The sequence below is a fragment of the Gossypium raimondii genome, chromosome 5 (genome assembly GCF_025698545.1).
Source record: "Gossypium raimondii isolate GPD5lz chromosome 5, ASM2569854v1, whole genome shotgun sequence".
NCBI lineage: Eukaryota > Viridiplantae > Streptophyta > Magnoliopsida > Malvales > Malvaceae > Gossypium > Gossypium raimondii.
This window is the reverse complement of record NC_068569.1, coordinates 34921216-34933645: the sequence shown is the minus strand read 5'-3', so window position 1 is coordinate 34933645 and position 12430 is coordinate 34921216. Positions and strand designations below refer to the sequence as shown.

Genomic DNA, 12430 nt, shown 5'->3' with positions numbered 1-12430 from the left:
TAAATAAATAGAAGAAGGAAAGGAGGACTTACTGTTGGGGTGTCGCTTGAGTGCCCTCACATGCCGTTCTGGTGGAAATGGGGCTTGAATGGTTGAGAAGAGAGGAAGCTACAGCGCAACTTCAAATGTCAGAGAAAGGGAATGACTTTAGGATTTTAAAAATGGGATTTTATAAAGGTTCAAAAAGGGCTATTTTCGCAATTAGTCCTCATGATTTTAGGGTGTTTTCAATTTATCTCTTTTAAATTTTACTGCACATTTTATTTTTGTTTCAAATTGGTCCAATAGTGTGCAGCGCTTTTAGGGCGGTTGGAAAATTGCTCTTCGGTCCTTTATCTATTGCACTGTTTAAATTTACTCCCTTTCTTGTTTTATTTTCAAATTTAGCTCTCAACTTCATTTGGCATTTTAATTTAGTCCTCAATTTGTTTTTTTAGTTTATTTTATTATATTGTTTATATTGTTTATTATTATAATTATTATATTATTATTATTGTATTTATATGTGTGCCTATATATATATATATATATATATATATATATTAATATACATATATACTATAAATGTTTTAAATATATAGGTAGTACGTATATATATTTTATTACCATATATTTTATTTTTATAGTTCGTACATATTTTATATACATTCATTTTTTATATAATAATATTTATGTTTTCATGTTTTATAATTCATATGTATATACATTTTATAATATGTACATATATTTTGCATTCTTTTCAAGGCTTTTATAAACATTTTCCATGTTTTTATATTTACTAATACATTATATTTTTACATTTTTTAAAAAATGTATTAATATATTTTATGTGTATTTTATTTTATTATTATTTTTATGATTTACGCATTTTTTTCTCTTTCCCTCATATTCCTATACGTATTTGCTAAAAGTGTTTCTATATTATACTTATAAATATGCATAATTTAAATTAAAATATTTGTTTCATATTGCATTAACATTTTTAACATATTTTTAAAATACATTTTGATTTTGTCAAAATATTAAAATCAATTTTTTATGATTCAAGGGTTTTCAAAATAAAAACGATATTCAAAGTTAGGGATTTTCGAGGAAAATTGAGCCCTAACGCATTGGGTTCCGATTTTCTTTGTTAATTCCAAATAACCGAGAATATTCGTTATTTAAAATATATAAGTAAAAATCATTTTTGAGAACTTAATTTGTTATGTCCTAACGTATTGGGCATGACATAATTGCTTCCTCGAAATGAAGATTTACTTATAAAGCAAAAGTGATATTCAAAATTCGGGGATTTTGAGAAATTGTACCCTAACGTATTGGGTCTCAATTTCTTCGCATGACTTGAACAATTGATTATCATTTTCAAGTTTCATCATTTGAATTTTAAAAATCTTTTTAACCCTCGACATTAAGACATCAAATAATCAATTTGGTACCGATTTTTGGGCGTTACGAAGGTGCTAACCCTTCCTCGTGCGTAACTGACTCCCGAACCCTTTTTCTCGAATTTCGTAGACCAAAATTGTTTTTAAGGTGAGCCGATCACACCTCAATAAAGGATCGGTGGCGACTCCAGTTTTATTTTTAAAGTCGACAACCCAAATTTTTGTTTTCAAAAAATGGTTTCGACAATTATATTTTGAATAAATGATTTCAAAGAATAATTTTTAGACAAATATATAAATTCCATTTCGTTCCTTAGGGTGCTGCAAATTTGTATAATTATAAATAAAAAAAATATTGAATTTGAATTTTCTTCTAAAAAAACCCATGAGATTATTGTTAGTTTAAAATTCTTTTGAGTGCTTATTGTTAATGAGTTTTTGCATGGTTAGGTTTTTAGAAAATGAGAATATCCTTTTTCCAAAATATAAATAAAATTGCTGAAGTACATGCATAACCATACTCTCAAGCTCATTATTTTTAATATTTTTTATTAAAATACACTTTCCATTTAAAAAACAAAAACAAAATTGCATCTAGCGGCCTGAAAGCTATATATGTATAAACATAAAATAAATAAATATAGGGATATAAAATACACACACTGGTCACGAGTATAATGGCTAAAAGACATAGGTGGACAGAAAACTGGAATAAGCAGTAACATCTGCCCATCCTGGGAATACTGATTTCAACTTCTTCGCTTCTTCTACCAAATTTTGGTCAAGCACTGCCACATCCACCCTTATATCTTCAACATTTCTGCCCTGCAATCCCCAGTTTGTCAGCTAAATTAATCAACAAGTCCTCCAACTTTACAGTTTTATGAATCTTAAGTAAGCCCCTACACTTTTATGGAACCTAAATTGGTTCATTTCCATCTAAATAACCCTTTATTCTCTAACCTTATATTTGGACTTACTCTTAACCTACTTTAGCTTTTCATCTGGAAAATGAAAAGAAGAGCTTGTTTGGGTGCAAACAAGGAATTAAAATCGGATTAGAAACCGTCTACTTGGTCCTGTTTTTGGATTATGAACACAAAGATTAGTTCAAAAGGTAGAATTCTGCAGTTGTAGGATTTGAATCCTGAAATCTGCAAACCCTTCCGGTATTTCCAAGCTGCGGCCTTCTTTGTACCAATAAACCTTATATATGTATAGGTGAAATAGTTTAGGGTTTTCTTTTAGCTAAGTTTGTCTTAGTGCTTGTGGTGGAGGATCAACATTGATGCAGATCTCATAAAATAGAAATTGTACCTCTAACCAGAAGTTCCATTTTTCACGACTGGATCCAGTAAGTCTGCATATGTACGAGGGTGGACCACCTTCGGCGGTTTCCGGGACTGCAAAATTTATCAGTACAATGAAAATCATGAAAACCGGATTAAGCTTAAATGCAAAAGTCAAATAGAATTAAAATCATTTCACATACCTGGTAGCTTAGTGTCAGCAAATGACCAACTGGATAAAGGACCTGTAATGTTAAGAACTGCAACCCATACCTCCTTTAAGGAACTGCAAAGATGAAAATATAACATATAATAATGTCATTAAAACCTAAGAATCTGCATCATCAAATTTCTACTGTATGTATGTTCAAACTGAAAACAGTCTGAAGATTTTGAAAGCCTTGACTCACCCTAAGGAAAGTTCCAAATAAACTCTCCGAGAGCCATCACTAGACATTGTTTGTGGCTTATTAGTATACAAATGAGGAAACTGTCTGTATTGCTTCAAAATCTCATCACTTCTTGCAGGGAACTGCAAACTTCTTGAGAACAAAAAGTTGACCGGAAAAAGTGTCTGCAAAGAAACAAAATTTCCGTTTGTTATATAAACATATGATGTGTTCTCAAAGTTCTTCCATGTATTTGAGGGAACTTAGAAGATCATATCCCCATATCCACCTTTGAAAATGTGTCAGGTATGAATACTTCAAGAGAAATGAAGAGTCAGAGTGCGTTATTGTATGTAATAAACTTTAATGAGTGAAAAATATGAAAGCACAAGTGAACTAATATGAAGGACACATAAAACCTTGAATTGAAAATCAAATAAAGACAGCCATGAAATGAAAGTAAACATTATTACGGACAGACCTTCAGGGAAGCCCTGAAGAGCCTTTCTATATATTATTAAAGAATTGTGTAGAAATCATTTGGCTTAGGGTCGAAAATTAACAGATATACAGGGAACTTCCCTTCTGGAAGTTAAAAGAAAATTATATGACACCAAACTAGCCCTGGAAGCTAGCGGCAAAAGGCAATTATGTAATGAAGATGCACGTAAGGAACCAACCATTGCATGCATATGGATCAAAGTATCAAAAGGGATGCTATTTCTTCTCTTCCTAACTGACAAAATATTATGGTAATGAGAAGTCTAGAGAAATATTGGCACGAGAACTACAGATGACATACCAAAAAAGTCCGTTGGTTAGACATTTTAGCGGTTTCAAAAGAAAACTCAGGACCAATGTTCAATTCCTTTGCCACTTCAGGTGCATATTTAAAAAGAAACAGCAAAGAGTTGGAATCCACCACAGAGAAGTCATAACTTGAATCAACAATCCGATTTGCATCTGTCAAGGCCAGAATGGTGTTTAGAAATAACAGCATTAATATTTTACAACATAGGGAATATTAGAGTTCTAAACATCAACCACAGTTCAAGTCATGAACATCGCTAATAAAACGAATTAGCTCGTACTGGATTTCAAGAGGCTTCTGAAAAGCAACTGTAGATTCTTAAATACCTGCAGTCAGAAACGTATGCTGGAAAACAACTCTCTTAGGTGCATCTCTACTATACGGAAAGAACTGAGACGACAAAGCCAAAGCAATCACGCTAAGATGTAGTAAGAATTGCAAGATGGATGACCTGGCTAACCATTTCCCACAAATAGGCATTAGGGGGCCCATGCACCAACTGGTAACAACGCCAACTATTGCTGCCACCACGATATCAGGAACATAATTCCCTGCAGGCAAAACACTGAAGGTCACTGGATTTTTCATTGTGGATTTATGAATATCAATGTCGCTCGTACTCGGGTGAGAATGTTAGATGCCAATATGCATCTGACACTGGAATGTTTAATATATTTCAAGTTTTTTCATGCATTGGACGGTCATATCTCCATATCCTTTTCTGGATATGTGTCATACACAGGTATGTATCTGGCAATGGTATGTTTAAACTTTTTTTCAAGTTTTACATGTAAGGTCATATCTCCATACACATGTTCGTATATGAGTTGGACACGAGTACTTCAAGAAAAATGAAGAGTTAAGAGTTAGATCCATATGCACCTTATAGAACCAAAATAAGGTATGAAGTATAATATTTGAGGAGAACTAACCATAAGGTGGTGGAAGAGAGCCCATCATACCCATCTTCTCAATCAAAAATTGAACAAGAAACCCACCAAAATAAACAGAGTATGTAAGGCATGGAATTAGAGGTATCACATAAAAAACCGTTGACCTGAAAGAAATAACATTATCAGTTTACTACTATATTAATAGTCCTTTGAAGTACAACATAGAAATTTAAGACCAAAGAAATATGTACACAAGTGAAAGACAAATTTTACTTCCGAAAACGAGAAAAAACTTTGACGAATAAAAATAAACAATGTCAAACCTCCAAATCCGAAGCTCAAAGAAATGAAATCGTAAACAGAACTTTGTCATATCATAACTTAAAGTCATTGGACCAAAGTTCACTTAATTTTATTGACAAATTTAAGGTACAAACTTAATAGGTCCTGGAGGTTTAGTTTCCATAATACCGAAACAGATTGCTATTTTCTATCATACCTAAAATGCTGTTCTAAAAATGGGTATAAAGAGAAGGCACTTGAAAATCGAACTAGTATTTATGAGATAGTGTACAGTTTTATCATTACATTTTTTCCTTGATTTTCAGTAAGACACCAAATAGGAGATGCATGGGCAGTACAATGACAGGCATGAAGGAGGAAAGAGAGAGGGATTGAGAACTCCGGCGAATAAACGCTTGGAAAAAGACTACCATATGCTCATAGTTCATGCAATTGCAAATTCATTGGAAATAATACCTTGCCAATTGACGACCACAAAACTTGATTGATAAGCAAAAGGAGATCCATGCAAGAAGCATAGACGCAGATGTAAAAAAGGTCAAGAAACCCCCACTTAACCCAGCTAAAAGATAAGCCTGCAATTTTAGAGTTGTTCATAGATTTGGGAAAATCAATAAAATGGAAACCCATGATTTGAACTAGCAAATGTCAGTGATCACACCACGTACCAAAGTTAATGAAGCATAAAATCCAAATGCTCCCCAGAATCTTGCCTCATCAGATAGTGCCTGTAAGATTCATTTAGTCATATACTTCTTCAGCAACCACAAACAATTTTACTCAAACATTCTAAAATCATTGCGTGCATCATAGCTGAACTGGACATAATATGATTTATACATGAGTAGGCAAGATTCAATCTATTACCAAGTCTTCCAGATCCGCTTAAAATTATATGTTTGGCATCTCAGCTTTTATGTGAGATTCATGTTTGCAATAACTTAAATGTTGGGAAATTTTACAGGATATAACAGTATAAACTCCTACATGACAAAACCATGTGGAAAATTTTTGTAGAAGAAGAACATGCAATAAGCTAGGTCTCAGTCAATTTATTAAACAAAATTTGCATCTACAAAGTTTACCTCCTTTGACACCTTGAGAACTGAAACATTTTGGGAGAGGGGAAAACAACGAAAAACCGTTCTTGGAATTAATAGACCAACAAGTGAGATGGGAATGAACATCATGAAAGCCAAGAAAGGATTCGCAAACCTGCATACAATTTCAGTGCATCAACTGATATTTCAAACATTTGATCATTCAATCACTACCATGTTAATATTCTAGCTTGAGATGTACAACCAACCAGTTCATTCCATAACTAGAAACTAGCAATCTCAGGATGGAGAATAAAACTGGGAAAATTATAGCCAGCATAATTCCAGTAGTATGGAGGATCATTCCTGCATAATAAAAAAAATTTGAAATTTTTATGGCATTATAATATAGCTTGAAGAGAACTAGAATATGCTATTAAGAACTGAGAAGCAAAACTTATTAAAAGGAAATTGTTGATTAATTAATTAAAAATGGATTAATGAGCTGTGGTCATTTACCTTTGACAAAATCATAGAAGGTTGCAAAACAACACCACAACCCAGAATAAAGAAAACGTGAAAAGAAAGGCATAGCGAGAAAGATGATGACGGGAATGCCATGAAGTACCATAGCTATCCTTCTTGAGTAGAATATCTGAAACATTCATAACCAAAATAAAACAATTTATATACTAACGATAGACAAATATTATCCAAGAATTAATAATTCTCGATCAAAGTGCGTATTATACACATACAAAACTTACCATGAACCAAGCTAAGTAATCAAAGAAAACAGCTTGTCCATCATCGTTTCCATTACTGACACCAAGGGATTCTCTTTGACGAGCATTTCTAAGCTTAGCAGACTCAGCAAAGGCCTTAACCGCACTATATAAATTGTCTCCACGTGCTTGCATGCTACCAGGTCTGCATTGGAAGCAGAAGCAAGTGCTTAATACCAAAATATGTAAATTTCCCATAAACGAATCCTATACCACAGAAGCAGATGTAATGCATACACTAGTCTGTCCACTGTATCATAGTTAGTATGGTAATAATAACCACCAAGAAGAAAAATAATATCCAGACCAGGAATACTGCCATAATCTTCTGAAAACATCCTGTAATCCGTATCTCCAGGAATAACAGGGAAAACATCCTGCAAAAATAACGAAAAATTCATAATTGTCTTAGTTACACCATCAATATAAGCAGAATAGGAACTGAGTATACAAATTTCAGGGTCAGCAAAAATAAAATATGATGTGACAGCCTTCACAGGGAGACATGTTTGAACTATAAATGAAAGGAATACTGTAATATAAGCAGTCCAAGAAAATAAATGCTAATTGGAGCATAGATATATAAAAGAATGAAGTAAAACCTGGGCTGCACTATGTGCCATGGGATAAATTGCTGATTGAGCATAGACGGAAGAAGGCCAAGAACCAGGTCCAGATTGGCAGACTAGATCTGTAGTGTCAACAAATACGTAATTTATGCATGGAAAATAAAAATGGAATTTCACAAATGTCTATAGACAGAAATTTTCAATATTTATCCTGATCAAGGTCATTTTAAGAAATGATATGATAATGTTCTCACGTCCCAAGGAAACAAAAAACAATAGCATTGGTTTATATCCTACCAAGACCTCCTGTCCCAGATGCTTCCACATTTATAAAAGCTCCTATGGAATCACGCCATTTATGTGTCCTCATGAAACCATGTGCACCCTAAAATATCAAAAGCAACATCGTTTCATAAGTCTATATGTAGGATATTCAACAAGATCTGGATCTTTCAGCAAAATTAACAAAATACTGTCAGCATGCAGTTTGATTTTGTCAGTTTGATTTACATTTCCCATTCTTCCAAAAGAATGAACCAAGTTTCTTCTTCGACATGTCCCAAAATATGAATTTCAAGTTTCATAATCTATCACTCATGACAATTTTATTTTTTTTTTAAATTGCAGCAATCTCAATTGAAATAATGCCCCACTTTGAGACAAAGAATTAGTATATTCCTTACCAACAAAAAAACTTCTTCTGCACCATTGAATAAAAAAATTATAGGCCGAGGTGGAACCCAGCCAGAGTCTATGGTTAGCCTCGCAATTTCCAACAACGATGCTGCAAAAACACAAAGCATCAGGAAGATGTCTTCAATAAAACAGTCAGTGTAGCTTCAGCAATCAAGCTAAAAATATTCAATGTACTTACCAACACATGAAGCACAATCACCAGCACCGGGAGAACCAAGTGGACCATCAAAATGAGCATTCATTAAAACTGACGGATCGGTTTCTTGTGAATCTATTGAGGATATCCTGTCATTATATAAAAGAGAGAAGGTAATGTTATTCGCCAGAAAGGTGCATACTAAAACAGACTGCTTCACTATGTTCAACTGCAAAGATGCAAATGCTTATTGCCTATTAAAGCATAAAACAAACAAAATTTTGGGAATCTTAAGCCTAATAAATCCTTTGATATTGACCTAAGAGATGAAACACCATTTACTCACCACTTCTAGAATTCCTTAAACGATGCTATCAATAACTCCTTTCCCTCATTTTCATGAGGCGAACACATTAAAACTCTCCAATATGATGTTCAAGTTTTTAAATCCATAGCCAAGCTTAAAATAACAAGGTTTCACACGCTACTTAGACACCCTAAATGATATAGCAGATGCACGTGCAACCAATGTTACGCAGATTTGGGAGATTGTGTGAATAAAGGTATCTAAAACATGTATTTTTAGATTTTTCTAGGTTTTTACATATATTAGAAGGGTCCTTTGAAGGTCATATCCCCATACCCATGTCTGGATATGTGTTAGAAACAAGTGTAGGACATGGGTACTTCAAGAAAAATAGAGTAAAAGCAACCACAACTATGGCTTAGTCTTGATTTATAAAAGAAGCATTTTCACTATAAAGAGAACATGGATTTTCCCAACTATTATTTTTTTATTAATCATTACATTTAAAAGGGATTCAACAAAATGGATGGCTGTTTTGTTAAGTGAACCCATCATTGAAAGTAGCCCCTACTTTCATGCAAGGGATGCTTACAATAAGCAACAACTGATGCAGGCAAAAGGAAGGTAAAGAAATCTCCTAATCATTCCCAGGAATGATTGACATAGTACTACAATATAAATCAAAATCAAAGGAACCCTATTCAGTTTCAGAGATTTACCTCATCAAAATATTTGTATGATTTCTATAACCAAATGATATACCATGGCCTAAGAACATCATATTGAATGACCCACCAACAACATTCTCTTCAATCTCAATCCTGCAAATAAAGGAAATTAAATAAAGTTAAAGCCAGAAACTTTGAACAAAATTAATGAAAAATATAAAAACCCAATTTGAAACAAGACAATTCAGCCTTAAAACAAGTGTATACAAACCTGAAATTTGACCCAGCTCTGTCCTTCAATCTTTCCAACTGTGCCTTAATATACTCTGCTGCTTCCCTCAAACCCTGACGCCCTTCCTATTGAACAAAGAAAATCCATAATCACTAACATAAAGTCCTACTCTACCACAGCAATAAATTTGAATTTTCTTTTCCATTTCAACTACCCCAGAGGTTACCTTCAATCTAAGCAGTGAGAATAAACTAATAAGAATAGTAATGATTTAAAACTATGCAGTAAAATTGAAAGGAAAAAAAAAAAGAATACAGGACATGATGGAAAGAAAGTTCAAAGAGATAAGCCGACGCACTTGACGACCATCGATTTCATGGGCTAAGACTCGAACATGCTCGATAGCTCTGGCTTCAGAGAAACGATCGAGAGGCGCGTCGATCCCCAAAGGCGTGATGAACTTGGTGTACATTACGGAGTGAACAAGGATGGACATGAGACCATACATGACCGCCAATGAGAGGAGGAATTTAAACCCCGAAACATCTGTGCCATCGAGCCTTAGCGCCATTACCTAACCCAAAAAAGAAAACCCAAAGCTGAACGTCACAGCATTATTACCTTCCCCTTGTTTTGACCTCAAAAGAAAGCACGGAAAAGTCAAAAGAAGGGTGTATAATGGAGAAGGGAAAGAGAGAGGGATGAAGTTAAAGGAAAGTGTAGAAGAAGGTAGCTGGGGGTGGTTTTGTTTTGTTTTGTTTGTATTGTGTCAACACAGCAAAGCAGAGAAGAGAGAGTCGGGAAACTTGAAGAAAACGTTGTAAACCGTTTACATTATTAAAACTGCTTCCACATTTGTAAAACGTTGGAAACACAGCACAGCAGAGGAGGAGAGACAAACTTTGTTTTGTACTTTTGTTTTAAGAAAAGCCGTCACTAAACTAAACTTCTGACTGCTACTTCATTTCTCCCTCCTTACCCCACGTGAGGGATTCCTTCCTACATTAGGTTTTCAAATTTTATTTATCTATAATCATTTAAAACCCACACATTAATATTTTTTCTATTTTTTATTTTTATATAATTGAATTTTTATTTCATTTAAAACACACTATAATTTTTTTAATTTTTATAAATCTAATTTTATTTTAGTTGTGGTCTGAATTTGAAGTTTTTAATTTATTACATTTTATACAAAATCTACTTTTATTCGTAATTCTTTCCCATCCCAACACCAAAGCTAGTATTTAACTTTGATTATAATATACACAAACTATTAAAATATAAATATTATTTAAAATTAAAATAATAAATAATATTTTTAAATATTTTAATTTCTTCATGAGAAAAATATTTTTCTTTAATATTTTATTCTATTATTCACTTAAATCTAATTTTTATCCCTAAACCTAACTAAACAATAATATAAAAACGTAATTTTTAGATTTGTGATTATTCTTTTATTATTTGATCAACTCAATTATTTGAATCAATGTACTTGGACGGTTTATGGAATGCAAGTTTAAAACTACGATTTCCGAAACCAAATCGAATTATATTTTTATTTTATAAATATTTTATTTTTATTATATAACATTAAATATTTTGTACTTAAAATAGTGAAAATAATTTAAAATTTCTCGAAAAATTTTAAAAATTCAAAAAAAAATAAATTACAGATGAATGCTTCAAAAAGCTCTAAAACCCAATTGAAACAAATCGATGTCACCCCTATATGTAATTAACTTTATTATAGATTGTAGTATATACAATTAACATTATATAATTAAGGTAGATTAGTAATGATGTGTAACCCTATATAGTATATACATCTATGTTATTATAATGTATATTTTATAATAATGATATGTAACCTTAAACCCTAAACGGGCAACTAACCTTATATTATATTATTGTTATACTTATACCTCTACCTCAATTTGGACCCTATACAACCAAGTTATTATAATGCACATTGTTATATTAATGATCTTAAATCATAAGTTCAAATCTTGTTATAGTCAAGAGGTGATTCTAGAGCATGGGCCCCGCTCCCCCTAAATGAACAATTGCCATTTAGGTTCTCTAAATTTTTTTAAAAATTTAAATTAGTAAAGGTAAAATTATACTTTGGCTCCCCTAAAATTATAAAAATTTGATTTAATCATTTAAAATTATAAATATTTAAACTATAAAAATAAAAATTTCATTAGGCCCCTAAAAATTGTTCGACTTACCGATTATAGTATTAATTTACTACAAAATATGAAAAGACAAAAACATCCTTACATTAATTTTTGCTAAAATGTAAAATAATAATGTTTTAGTAATTTTCCTATTGGGCTAGTGCTCAATTGACTTGTCACCAGCTCAGGATTTTAATATAAGAATATATATTAGATAATGGACCCAACGACAATAATATAATAAATGAAACTTATTTTAATATTTGAAATTTAAAATTTAATTAATGAATAGTTTTTAAGATGAGAATTTAAATATTATTATAATTTATACAATTTTTAATGTCAATTTTCTTTAGAGTTGGGCATAAATTCGCATCAAACCAAAAAAAGGACTCAAAAAAGTCAAAAAAACATTAAAATATCCCATCATGATTTCTGGAAAGGTCAAAACTTAGAATTTCCTCAAGACCCTCTCAAATTGACCCAATCACTGTCTAGCACCATCGACCACCGTCATTCAATTTCTCGTTTGATTGGTTTTTTTTTTTTTTACAGTTTATGTGCATTCTTTTTAATTTCATTACTAGTAAAATGTAAATTTAAATATATTTAATTAATTTAATTGCTGGAGATTGGCAAAACACAAAGTTTAATCTCATCACATGGTTTCATTATCTACAACGCAAAATCCAATAGCTTTGGTTTGTTTTAAACATATTTATGTCTTCTTTCCATTAT

The 12430-nt window shown here is 32.1% G+C and overlaps 1 protein-coding gene across 1 annotated transcript; it reads right to left on the bottom strand.

Annotated features, from left to right (window-relative positions):
• Positions 1-1892: 1892 nt before the first annotated feature.
• LOC105765880 (uncharacterized) lies at positions 1893-10421 on the bottom strand. The gene is made up of 21 exons (XM_012585145.2): positions 9865-10421; positions 9546-9631; positions 9326-9427; positions 8342-8448; positions 8151-8251; positions 7765-7852; positions 7501-7589; positions 7136-7275; positions 6881-7043; positions 6633-6768; positions 6383-6479; positions 6159-6288; positions 5742-5801; positions 5530-5648; positions 4810-4934; positions 4204-4428; positions 3869-4029; positions 3088-3251; positions 2881-2963; positions 2706-2791; positions 1893-2213 (listed from the first exon to the last, which is right to left on the bottom strand). The coding sequence occupies exons 1-21, from the start codon at positions 10075-10077 to the stop codon at positions 2070-2072; spliced, it is 2619 nt and encodes an 872-aa protein (XP_012440599.1). The 5' UTR covers positions 10078-10421; the 3' UTR covers positions 1893-2069.
• Between the last annotated feature and the right edge of the window lie 2009 nt (positions 10422-12430).

Bases quoted from the DNA above. Each gene is read 5' to 3' on its own strand.
- LOC105765880 (XM_012585145.2), bottom strand. From the start codon at position 10,077: ATGGCGCTAAGGCTCGATGGCACAGATGTTTCGGGGTTTAAATTCCTC. The intron at 8,449-9,325 runs GTAAATCTCTGA...ATATAATGACAG, and splicing joins CATACAAATATTTTGATGAG to GATATCCTCAATAGATTCAC. The intron at 6,480-6,632 runs GTAAATGACCAC...TTTATTATGCAG, and splicing joins CTTCTATGATTTTGTCAAAG to GAATGATCCTCCATACTACT.